This window comes from Gossypium hirsutum, chromosome A05 (genome assembly GCF_007990345.1).
Source record: "Gossypium hirsutum isolate 1008001.06 chromosome A05, Gossypium_hirsutum_v2.1, whole genome shotgun sequence".
NCBI classification, from domain to species: Eukaryota; Viridiplantae; Streptophyta; class Magnoliopsida; order Malvales; family Malvaceae; genus Gossypium; species Gossypium hirsutum.
The window spans coordinates 39275478-39288055 of record NC_053428.1 but is presented as its reverse complement, the minus strand read 5'-3'; the positions used below and the strand labels follow the sequence as shown (position 1 = coordinate 39288055).

General features: G+C 30.0%; 1 protein-coding gene across 1 annotated transcript; it reads right to left on the bottom strand.

The window, feature by feature from the left end:
• Positions 1-7651: 7651 nt before the first annotated feature.
• LOC107957381 (dolichyl-diphosphooligosaccharide--protein glycosyltransferase subunit 1B) lies at positions 7652-12025 on the bottom strand. Its single transcript, XM_016892890.2, has 8 exons — positions 11718-12025; positions 11148-11192; positions 9853-10484; positions 9601-9748; positions 8969-9148; positions 8778-8846; positions 8601-8690; positions 7652-8084 (listed from the first exon to the last, which is right to left on the bottom strand). Exons 1-8 carry the CDS (start codon positions 11832-11834, stop codon positions 7962-7964), a joined length of 1404 nt encoding a protein of 467 aa, XP_016748379.1. The 5' UTR covers positions 11835-12025; the 3' UTR covers positions 7652-7961.
• Between the last annotated feature and the right edge of the window lie 553 nt (positions 12026-12578).

The following is a 12578-nucleotide window of genomic DNA, read 5'->3' as shown; positions in this document are numbered from 1 at the left end:
TATTGAATTGATATTGAATATTAGTTGTTTTTGAAATGTGAAATTAAACCCTATTAATTGCATCGAGCTGAGTCGGATATAGATGGCATGCCATAGGATTGGAAGAGTTCAGGGATTTTTTTGACTTTGAGTTGATGAGGCACTGGGTTCCAATTTACTTCGATTTACCAATGAGACACTGTGTGTTAATTTATTACTTCAGAATTATTCAATGAGACACTAGGTGTCAATTTATTACTTCGAATTACCCAATGAGGAAATGGGTGCCAAATTGGTGTGTTGGTTGGATCCGTATATCCGTCCGAGTCTGAGTCGTGTTAATAGAAGTAAACATATAATAAAGTTTTATAATTGATATTGAAATGGTATGGTATGAGAAATGGAATTGAAATAGTGAACTAAAAATAGAATGTGAAATATGTTGTAAATACATGGAATAAATGAGTTATATACTCATGAATTGAATATGGAATGGATAATGCCATTGTTTAAATAATATGTGGAACAAATTATGGAAAACTATTATATAGTAAGTGATGAAAATTGATTATAGTATATAATGATGTATTCATGAATTGAGTATTGTATAGCTAATGCTATTGTATGAATAAATGTGGTTTTAAATATTCAATTGTGTTTATTATATTATTTTGTCTTTAAATATTCAGATTATAGAAATACCACTGAGTTTTTACTCAAGGTATGGTTTTGTTTTCCGTGTGCAGGTTAGGTACTTAACTTTTGATTGCCTATTCATCATCTAACAACGATCTCGATCTCAAATGTAGTTATGTTTATCCTTTTGTGTCAGCATGTACCTAGGGTGTCTAAATATTAGTTATTTTGTAGATGAAATGTATATGAGGTTATAAGTGTAATGTTGGCTTAGTATATATATATAACATGTGCGTGTGTTAGAAGCCATAGTATAATATGGTAAATGGAACAAAAGCTTGGTATGTGCTTGTGAATTTAAGTTAATGTTTTAGGTATATATATGAGATAGGCCAATTTGATGAATTTTGGCATGTTTAAAGTTTGGATTTGAATGATGCTTTAATGATATAATTTGATGATATAATTGTGGTCCAAATAAGGGTACATTGATTAGGCACTTAGGATGATTGTTTTGACATGATTTGAATGTGTTTGATTGTGTTTTGAACTGGTTAAACGAATGGTTTTTGAATTACTTAGTGCCCAAGTTTGCAGGGAATGGTAAACATGTTGTTTAAGGTACATTCTGAGTCCACACAGCCCGACACAAGGGCTTGTGAGATACACGGCTAGCACACGGGCGTGGAAGGCCATTCGTAAGGGTATATGACCTGGCACATGGGCGTGTGGCTTGGCCGTGTAACCCAAGTCAAAGAGTTATACGGGCATGGACACAGGCTGAGACACAGCCATATGTCCCTATTTTGAATGCCCACACGGTTTAAGACACGGGCATGTCTTCTGGCCATGTGAGTCACACAGCTTTGCCACATGGCCGTGTGAACCCTGCAGCTTTGAAATTTTTTAATATTTTTCAAAAAATTCTCTAAGTTTCCAAATTAGTCCCGACTTGTTTCTAACATGTATTTTGGGCCTCGAGAGTCGAATAAAGGACAATATGTATGAGTTTAATTGGTTTATGACATGATATTAAATGATATGAAATGTTTGAAATTTATATCTGTTTGATCGATAAACTCCAGTAATGCTCTGTAACCCAGTTTCGGTAAGGGATACGAGTTGGGGGTGTTACATTATATGCTTGTATATTCTAGAGGAGACCTCACTCTTATCGAATATACTGATTCAGACTTACAAACATGTTAGGATTTGAGGAAATCGACATTAGACTGTGCTTTTATCCTAAACTGCGGGTTTACAGTGTGAATAAGTGTCAAGTAGGGTTACACTAATAATTTCACTATGGAGGGTCGAATATAGAGTACGAAAAAGCTATAGCACTATAACAGTATGGATATAGCTAATCCTAAAAGAAACCACATAAGAATAAAACACATTAAGGGAAACGATAGTGTTTGACGGAATAGTGGATGTAGTCAAAGATCACATTTAAGAACAAACCCTGGGGATTTGTTTTTCCAAGACTTTTCTAGCTAGAGAGCTCTTTGGGAAACATATGGAAGGGTATAGGAATGTGAAACATGACTTATCTACCTCATGAAGGTAAGTGGGAGACTGTTGAATCCGATGCCCTAAATGTAGTATTTTTGTCTAAGTACACTTGTAATTTTTTTGAACAAATTAATTAATAAAATTATTCATGAATTAAATTAATATAATTTGTATTATTTTTCTCATATGGTTTTTGCACGCAAATTAAAATAGAAGTAAATATTACTCATTGGTTGTCTAAATATTTAACTAATATTAAGAGGTATTACGTGATTGGATCGTAGTACAAAAAGACAGCTTGTATTAGTAGTAGATGGACCTAAGCATGTCCTTAGTCTAATTGGAAATGAGCAAACCGATTGAAAGACTAATATGTCATCTATCAAATTCAATTGAGGATATGCGTTGTCTTGGGCATCGGAGCGGATGGCTCCCAGAAGATAGAGACATAGATGTGACTGACTGTTTTGACAATACATCAAATAGGATCCAAGCATAATAGATCCTGAATTTGTTTATGGATTTATTCACTTGTGACGTTTATAGTGTGGCATACCTAAATCCTGAATGGATGACAGACTATGTATGTGTGACTAGTACACTTTGATGTAAGTAAAAGTTTTAGTTTAAATAGATAAGGAATCGAAAGCTAGTGTGTTGGGTGTACGACTTTTATAGTATGTAGCATCATTCACAATAGTGGAATTCATAGCCCAAAACATAGGTAAATGATATCCTCTCATTGGCATTACGTGGTTGATTAAAAGTAAACGTAGCCACGGGTCATCTGTCTTTATGATGAATAATTTGATAACTATTTGACAGAATTGACTTTACATGAAGGAAGATTTAATGGTTGCCCTGAGATAAAATAAGATCATATTGGGATAACGGATAATATCCAAAAGAGATTAATGATATCCTATGAGGGTAACACACTAATGGCAAGGTCATTGAACGAGCACTAAATAGTTGCTTTCGTAATGGTTTGTCGTTAGGGAGAGTTCAATCACGATATTATAGTGGAATGACTTCATGACAAAATGAGTTTATAATTAAAAGGCGAAAAGCGATAACTTAATTATAGATCATTTGAGCCTCAACTTCATATGTCCAATCGATCATTCCATTAGCTTGTTAAAACCATAAATGAATTGCGTGTTTGAATAAAAATGAACGGAATGAATAGAAAAAAAAAAGGGAAACGTTCAGGAATAATTATGTTTTTCTCCGAAATGGAGAAATAGAATCATTTGGAAATAAATGTAGGTTTCCAAAAAATTGAAAATGAAAATGGAAATGGAAATTTACAATTTTATATAGGATTACTTAAAAAATTATAGAAGAATAAGTTTATATTTTTTACTATTTTGAAGCCCAAATAAATTATTCAGTCATAGTGAACATTTTTAGTTGTGACATATTGAGCAAATTTTCTCAAAATTTTATCGAGCATAAATCATCAAATTTTTATCAAGGGTAAAATTGTCAAAAATTTACTAGGTAAAATTAGGATGAGAAAATTATTTAATATGTATATATTAAAGTTTATGTTGGGAAATAGAAAAATTGAATTGAATTGGATCATATTACAGAGTATTGGGTCAAAAAAGCTCAAGAAGTACTCAAAATTGGACCCGATGTGTGAGAGGCCCAAAACCCCTTTTATAACATGAAGGGGGCAGCAACTCTACTAAAAATACAAGGGTGAATTGTTCACCCCTCTCTTACTCTAAAAATTTAGAACTATATCATTTTTATGCTATCCAATAATAATAACAAATTTTAATTTTAATAAAACATAATTAAAAATATTATATAAAACTTACTTAAAATATAATAAATTAATGATTTATATTAATGTGACATAAACTCATAAAAAGTTTAAACTTAAAAAAATTTGGATTTAAAATAACTTATTTAAATGCACTTAAACTTACCTAATTACCACTTATCTATAAAAACATGTAAATATATATATATATATATTGGTGAAGTGTAGGAGAAGGACAAAGTCCTAATAGCAACGCAACTAACACGACTCAAATTCAAGCTACACCTAAAGCGGTAAACACCTTAATTATCATACCAATAAACATGATTAAAAAAACATTAAATATTTTTCTTAAGATTGAAATGTTAATTTTAATATTAAATTAATAACTTAGATAGGATTTGGATGGGATGGGAGAAGTGCTTTAAATCTTCGGCCATAAATGCAAAACCAGCTTAGCTAACCGAATTAAAAGAGTTTAGTTGGGGCTGTGCTGTGTAGTGAATAGATAATAGAATGTCTCACAACACCCGTTAAATGCGCATCGCAGCATCCCTACGCCTTATCCATTCCAAATAATAGTAAATTTTATATATCCATCTAATAAAATTTGTTCCTTTATATTTATTTATTAAGCTAAATAAATAATTATAAATAAAATTTTAAGGCTAGGTTACTAAATAACCGAACACAAATGAATTTTTTTCAGTTCTTGAATAAATTCGTTTAAAACTTGTGTAATAAATTATTTATTTATTGTTCTGTTAATATATATTAATAAAATTATTATGATTTCATGTTCTTATTTTTTATATAATATAATTATTAATATTTATATTGGACTATTATATATATGTATATGTTTATTTCTTGTTTGTTTGTTAGTTACTAATTAATATTATTAGCAATATGACTACGCCTTGCATGATTTATTTTATTATTATTTTAATAATTAATTTCTTTTTTTTTTAACTTTTAAAATTTTAATTAATTTTGTTTTTTACTAACATAAAGTAAATTTATTAATTCATTAAATAAATAGAATTATACAATTTAAAGAGAGAAAAATAGCAAACTGTCATCGTAGATGGTGAAGGATAAGCTTCATCAACACAACAAAAATTTTAACCTCAACACAAATAAAACATTATGACACATTGACAATTTACAATTAAGTTTTAAAACTAAGTAATATGATTTAATCTTTTTACTAAAACAGAATATAAGAGTTAAAAAATTCAACTCCCCTATTTATTCTAGAAGGATGGGAGTTTAAAATATTTTTTATACTAATTAAAATTAAAACATCATTTAAAAAATAACTAATTAGAATAATTTAACTAATAAAATTTAATATTTTGAGAATAATTAAATTTAGACCAAATTTATTTAATTTAACAAAAAAAAAGAAATGAAATTACAATAAATAAAAAAATTAAAGAAAAGCGATATACATGGATAATGGAAAACTGTAGCCACAAAAGCATAAATTTTTTAAAAGAAAATTAAAGATAACTGGGCATAATGAACTTATTTCACAATAAAAATAATTAATTAAAATGTTTGTTCAAAACAATTAATTAAAACGTAATAATAAAATTTATAATTTATTTAAAATATTTCCATAATTTAACTTTTGCATTCAAAAAATCTTTTGCAATTTATGATTATATTTTTATCATATTTTATTTAAATGACTCAAAATATCTATATTTACTATAAGATACTAAATTCTGAAAAAAAAATTATTACTTTTTTATCATATATTTAATACGCATCATCATGAACATTAAATTACGTAACACAAATGTGAATGAAGGAATTCATATTATTTTATCAAACTCAACAAATGCAATTTATATTATTTTATCAAAGATTTGATAAAACATACAATACCTAAATTAAAATTCAAACCATTTTTAAAGAAAAAAGAGAACTGATATAAAAATTAAAATTGATTAACTGAAATCTAAAAAATAAATTGATATAAAATGTAAGTCAAAAAATTAATAAAAGGCAATGTATACGATACAAACAAAATAAAAATAATAATAATAATAAGAATTTAAAATATTTAAAATAGAATTCCAAGCATATACTAAGAATGCTGCATTATTGTAGTTGATTTTATTACAAAGCATGTGAAAGTGTCAGGGTCATAAATATAAGTTCATGACGAATGCATATAAATTATTTCACCGAAGTCAACTGATTAAATGAGAATTATTTGACCTACTTAAATTAGCCTAATTCATGGAACATATAAAAAAATCCATCTACTTGAAACCTTGATAACTCAGTAAAACTAGAGTTATCATAGTAAATATTTTGTATTCCTAAAATTAACTATCGATATAATTTAAATTGTATCGTTAGATTTGGATAACTCAACTGTAAATAGAGGTTTTTCCTTTCATTTATAATCACTCAGTTGTATTTATTCAAAGTAATATAACACACTTCTTTTCATCGCTTTTCTATTCGCTTTTTTCTTCTTCGCTTGAGAGTTGCTTCCGCTTTATTACGCTGCCTTAGAGAATTTCTTTGAGAATTTTTGCCTTCTCAAGAGTCCTTCTTGCATGCGTGCTCCTCCGAAAGCACACACTAGAATAAGAGGTAAAAAACTATTGGTAGCATATTCAACAAAACGGGTGATTTTCTCGCCTACTACGGATCCTATACTCCCCCATAAATTGAAAATCCATAGCCCTAATTGCTATAGGAATGTCGTTTAGTTGACACATACCTATTTGAATAGCCTTAATTAATCCTATCTTTCTTTGATAGAAATCAATACAATCTTTATAAAACTCTTCTTCAAACTGAAATTCAATCGGATCCAAAGAGATCATGTCTTCATCCATAGGACTCCAAGTGCCTAGATCAATTGAAAGTTTGATTCTATTTGAACTACTCATTTTCAAATGATATCCACATTGTTTTCAAATATTCATTTCTAACTTAAGTAATTTCTTAAAATTTAATTCAAAACAATTTTCGCATTGAACCCACAAATGCTTATATAGATCAAGATCATTAGAACTTTCTTCTATAGTTAAATCATTACCATTTTCACTAGAGTTAACTTAGATGGATTTGAAGCAAAGGAATCACTTAAAACCAAACTAATTTTTTTCAGGTTTACCATGCTTGTCCAAAGTTAATATTTATAGACATAAGCATAAATGAAATAAAATTCTACTTTTAATGATAATTAGAGTCCTAAAGTACATTAAACTTATCTTAATTTGGATCAACATCCATTTAATAATAAAATATTTATAACAAATTGATTTTTTTTTTTGCAATTTATAAAAGGAATTGGAAAAGTAAAAGTAAAAGTAAAAGAGAAAATGTATAGTTATTTCTATTTTGTCTAAAACTAAACTAAACCTATTTGATTAATTAAAAGACTAAATTAACCCTATTTACTCTTAAGGATTCGTGAACATATTCATTTAAACGAACATGTTGGTTTAACTTAAACAAACGAACATGAACATTCATAATTTTAAATAAACGAACACGAACAAATAATTTGAAAACATAAATTGAACACAAACAAACTTAAAAATAAACAAATAAAGATGAATAAAAATCCATTTATTCAAGCTCGGTTCATTTACAACCCTAAACTTGAAGATTTATTTTATTTAATTTTTTATATATAGACTATTTTATAAAGAAAATTGTGTGTCTAACGCATGTGGACATAATAATGTTTGGGAAAAATATAGCACACCAATATCAGATAATTAACTCAAGCCCATATAACATTGCCTACCAACTAGTTCGTTGTTGAAACTTGAAACAATTACTTTGTAAAAAACAATAGTTTTAAAATTGAACGACAATATTTTTAATGGGAAACTATTTTTCATCAGAAAAACTTTTCAGAACTTTGGTGTATTTTAGTACACAAAAAAGTTACAACAATGCCCTAGTTCTAGAGTTGGTGTAGTCTCTCACCTCAGGTGAAGTGGCATCACTGCAATCTAAAGAGTGACAATTTCGAACTATTTGCTTCTTTTTTTTTTATTGCGAATACTGCAATGTTTCACTTGCGTATAGAAAGATCGATGTGCAGGTAAGCTACACAAGCCACGAAAAACAAGAAGAACGCGGACGCCAACATCAAAGGCTCCGCAAGCATGAAGATTGGCTTGAAGGTGTAGTAAACCTGCAAAGAGGGATCGATAGAAAACGCATGAGATAGAACAAAACCGTGTTCTGCTAACTATAATGGATGTCTTTTCCAAGGCTAAAATATCTACAGAATTTGAGCAATTTAAATTTTTGTAGTTCGATATTGGTGCAGAGTCAGCAAACAAGTCTTTGTCAGCATTTCGATAGTCTTCCGTGACACGGTAATGGAATTTACTTATTTGTACCAATATCAGACATGCAAAGATTAAATTACTCAGTCTTATACAAGGACTAAATTGCACTTTTAACTATAATACAGGGACTACTACCTAGATGCTTTAACCGTTTTTCTATTAATTAGGGCAGATTCAAAAAGCCTCCATGAAAGTACTTATGTATTTTAATCATTCATCATTTTGAAGGTTTCAGTTAGCATGGTGTTCTATTCACTAACTTATAATATCATGAGGAGATGGACTCAATATGGACAACAATAAAATCGATACCAATGCAAAAACACATAATACAAATAGAAGAGGCGACAAATTACCTGGAAATGAGAGTTGTGTGTGGGAACGAGATTTTTCTTTTCCATGACCACCACAGTCCTTCCCACAACATCAAGGTAAGAGTATTTGGTCTGCAAGATTCAGATGTAACATGCATAAATAAATTCATGCATCCACTATAAAAACTGCAAAGAGATTACTATATAGAGAATAATTACCTCAAGATGCTGCTCCACAGGAAAGGGAACCACAGCAGAAGGGTCTTTTGAACCCTCGGGTAACACAACCTGAAGCATAACATGTTAGTTCCAGTTTATATCCCAAAATTTTAACAAAAGGATTAAAGAAACAACTATATAAAGAAGCAGATGTAAACAATAAAAATCCAAGATCTTTAAACCAAACCTACTTTGATGGTTAACTTGTCAACCACTGTCTCAAGAAGGGGGCATCCAAAAGTAAAGTTGAGATAACGCCTGTCATCAGATGTCTCAAAAAGGAAGTCTTGTAATGGTAGCCCATAACCGATGACAAAAGTTGCTTTCCAACCTCCAAATAAAGGATACCGTGGTTCAATTTCCAGTTCAGACTGTAAGAGAATAAACTTAGTTGACAATCAACATACACAAAGAGAAAGCAGCAGCAATAGAAGCATATGAAAAAGATTTTAAAAACCTTTCATATTATGCTGACTTCTTCCTTAATTGGAAACATGAAAAAGGGTGCACTAATATATAAATGCATGATTACAAGACTGGGGAAACCTTGTTGTTTGATGGGAACAATATATAAGTAAGCCAGAACAAACCTTTCAAATAGAAACTTACATGCCAACAAGGAGAGTAGCAAATACAAGGGTTTTAAACATCTACATGGTCACATGTCCAAGAAACTAGGATAAAAAGCATTTACTTTTAGGAATAACTCATAATCACAAAAATTCCGAAGTTGACTAGGTAATTGATTTTATTGTTAAAAAACAACTTTTTGCTGCAAGGGAAAGAGAAGAGAGAGAATGGAAGAGAAAACACATTTGAATACCTTACGGGAATCAGTACGCAGGTGTGAGGACGAGATGTTTCCTATTTCATCCCGGTAGTAGACAGAATGAACCCTAGGAGGTAGTCTTGCCAGAAGGTACCTCAACGAGGATGCGCCATTCAAAGTTGGCCTGGATTGGAAATCAACCCTGAAATAGCATGCAGCAGAAAGTGACTACTGAAATCAATCATAAAAAAGTGCTTTGTTTCTTGATCTTTCAAATTGAATCCTAGTAGGTAATAGCTAATCTACCTTGAAAATACACCTTTGTGCCGGGCACCGGCATGAACCAATGTGTACTGCTCTGTGACCTGAAGGTTGCCCCAATGGGATATCTCAACTTCACGAACAAGCTCCTCAACAACAGCAAACGGGCTATTGTTCTCAAAATGTATAAGAATTGGAGAAAAAGAGTATGGAGGATGATCCTCATATGGCCCATACTTTATTTCAGTGCCTGCACGATTACTGGGTTCCACCCTTGTGAACGATTCCACTTTAGTACTTGGTGTCTTAATAAAAGTCGTTTGTTGCTTAATATGATATGGTGACAATATCAACGCACTATCACGATAATATACTAATTGAGATTCTGATTGGGCTATCTCAGCTGGAAAGGGTTCTTGGGAGTGTGTCAACAGGTACAATACTTCTAGGGTTGTGCTTTCACCAGACTTTAATGGATTTTCCAAATAAATCGCAAAATATTTAGCGTCATTAGGTGCATCAGGCAGTTCAGTTGGTTTTACATCAAGACGGACTAACGTAGTCTTCTTCCTCTTTCCTTTAGTTACTAATGCTTCAACCGTTGCGAGATGATCAACTTGAGTGGGTGGGAAAGAAAGAAACACCTCTGAAGTAGGCGTACTACCAGCATTCTCGACCTAAAAGAGATAAGTACATACACATTTATTCATATACAATTATGCAAAATAAAATACATGAAAATATCTAGAAATCTAGATTTTAATAATCTAATCCTCATACTATCAATGCTAATACTTAAAATGATGCCTCAATTTCATTCACTTGCATAAACCAATAAGAAATTATAGACCCCAGTTTTAAGTTACTTTTGCTACTCGACTGTTTTGCTATTTACAGTCTGCTGCCTCAGAAGTTACTACAAAGCAAAATCGTATTTGATTAAAAGCTTACAATTACCTAAAAAAAGTTGACTGAAACATAACTGTTTCATATAAAAGTAAATCATGAATTTCGCTATTAAAAATAGTTTAAGTTTCTTTTCTTAAATGTTAATTCTTCAAAATTACATGTATTAAAAAAAAACACAATATAAATTGGCAAGCACTAAATCAAATAATAATAAATGTCAGGGCATAAAAATGTTAAAAAAACCATTGCCTGATATAGTAAAAAAAATGATAAAAACTTCCATTAACGAGTAAATTTTAGGCCCCCAATTCAAATTTCAAGTATAAAACCTCAACCCCTCTCTATTAAATGATTTAGATATGATATATATGCATACATACATATAAATGTGTATTAATTAAATAAACTTGTAGCATTTAGAGAGAAATTACCTTCAAAGTCAAGTAAACTTTGACAATGTGGGAGCTCAAGTCAATCTGCATCAACCAAAAACAAAATTTAGGAAAGGATAAAAGAAATAAATCCAAATAAATAAGCTCAAAATAAGCCAAATTAAACAAAACAAAATAAAAATATTAAGATCAAGCATCTTGCAACTTTTCTTTTTTAAACAATAGGAGCTTTTATAATCTAAACTCATATATATATTCTTACCTAATATCAGTTCTTTAACCCAAAAAAACTTAAATTTTTGAACCGCATATCATAATTTAACAAAAGAAGCCAATTTAACCCAAAAGAAAAAAAATTTAAATAAACAAGCTCACAAGAATCCAAATCAAACAAAATAAAATTAAAATATTGAGATCAAGCATCTTACATTTTCTTTAAAATTGGAGCTTTTAAAATATAAATTCAAATAAATTCCTCACCTAAAACCAGTTCTTTAACCAAAAAAATTTAAAATTTTCAACATTATATCATAATTTCGACAACTTCAAATGAAACTAAGATTAAAAGGTGGAAATATAGAAAAAGAGAGAGAGAGGTTTGATGCTTACTCTACGCTCGGCGTTGGAGATCAGGAGATGGTTTAAGGAAGAGGATCTGCAGATCGAAAATAGAAGAGAGAAGAGAATGAAACCTAGGGCTTCTCTGGCTCTGATCGGAGCCTCCATTGAAGTTGACGAGAGAGTAAAACACTGGCTTCGACTTTGGGGCAAGGTTGTCGAGGAGGACCAAGAAAGAAAGAAAATACAAAAGCTTGGCTGGGTCAACTCTTTTTGGGCCTTGGTAGTCAACTCTCGATCTTTTTTATGGGTTGGGTTATCATCTGGTCTTGTAAATTCGATCCAATGGAAATCTCCGTAATCTGAAATTTAATTATAATAGTATAAAAATTAATATATCGGGATGATTAAAGATTTTTACTTTTACACCTATTCAATCCATCTTCTTTTAACTTAATTAATATAGATATTATTACTAATATAGAAATATGTGAGTTTAAATATAAAACTTCTTCTATCAACTACCATTGTCTAAATCAAGCTTACTTGGACTAACTAATTATTGTTGACATATACACCACCATCGTGTGTGTTTTATAAAATGGTTAAATTTTAATTTTAATCCTTTTATTATGCTTAAATTTGACATCAAACGACCACATTTTAATTTCTAATGTAATTTGTTCCCTTTTATAATGTTATTAATTAGTCTAAATAGTTAATATTGTTAACTTTTCAATTAAAATGTTATATGCTCTTGTATAATTTTAATGTTCAAGGGTCTTAGAGATAGATATGTAGCTTTTCATTTCTTTTAGGTTTATCTTGTATTTTTAAGATATTATAAGCAAATGGTCAAACTTCATTTTGAGCCCCTATTCTATGTTAAAACTTGAGATTTAATCTATCTAT

Bases quoted from the DNA above. Each gene is read 5' to 3' on its own strand.
- LOC107957381 (XM_016892890.2), bottom strand. From the start codon at position 11,834: ATGGAGGCTCCGATCAGAGCCAGAGAAGCCCTAGGTTTCATTCTCTTC. The intron at 10,485-11,147 runs GTAATTTCTCTC...TATCTCTTTTAG, and splicing joins AAGTTTACTTGACTTTGAAG to GTCGAGAATGCTGGTAGTAC. The intron at 9,149-9,600 runs GTATTCAAATGT...ATTCTCTTACAG, and splicing joins TGCGTACTGATTCCCGTAAG to TCTGAACTGGAAATTGAACC.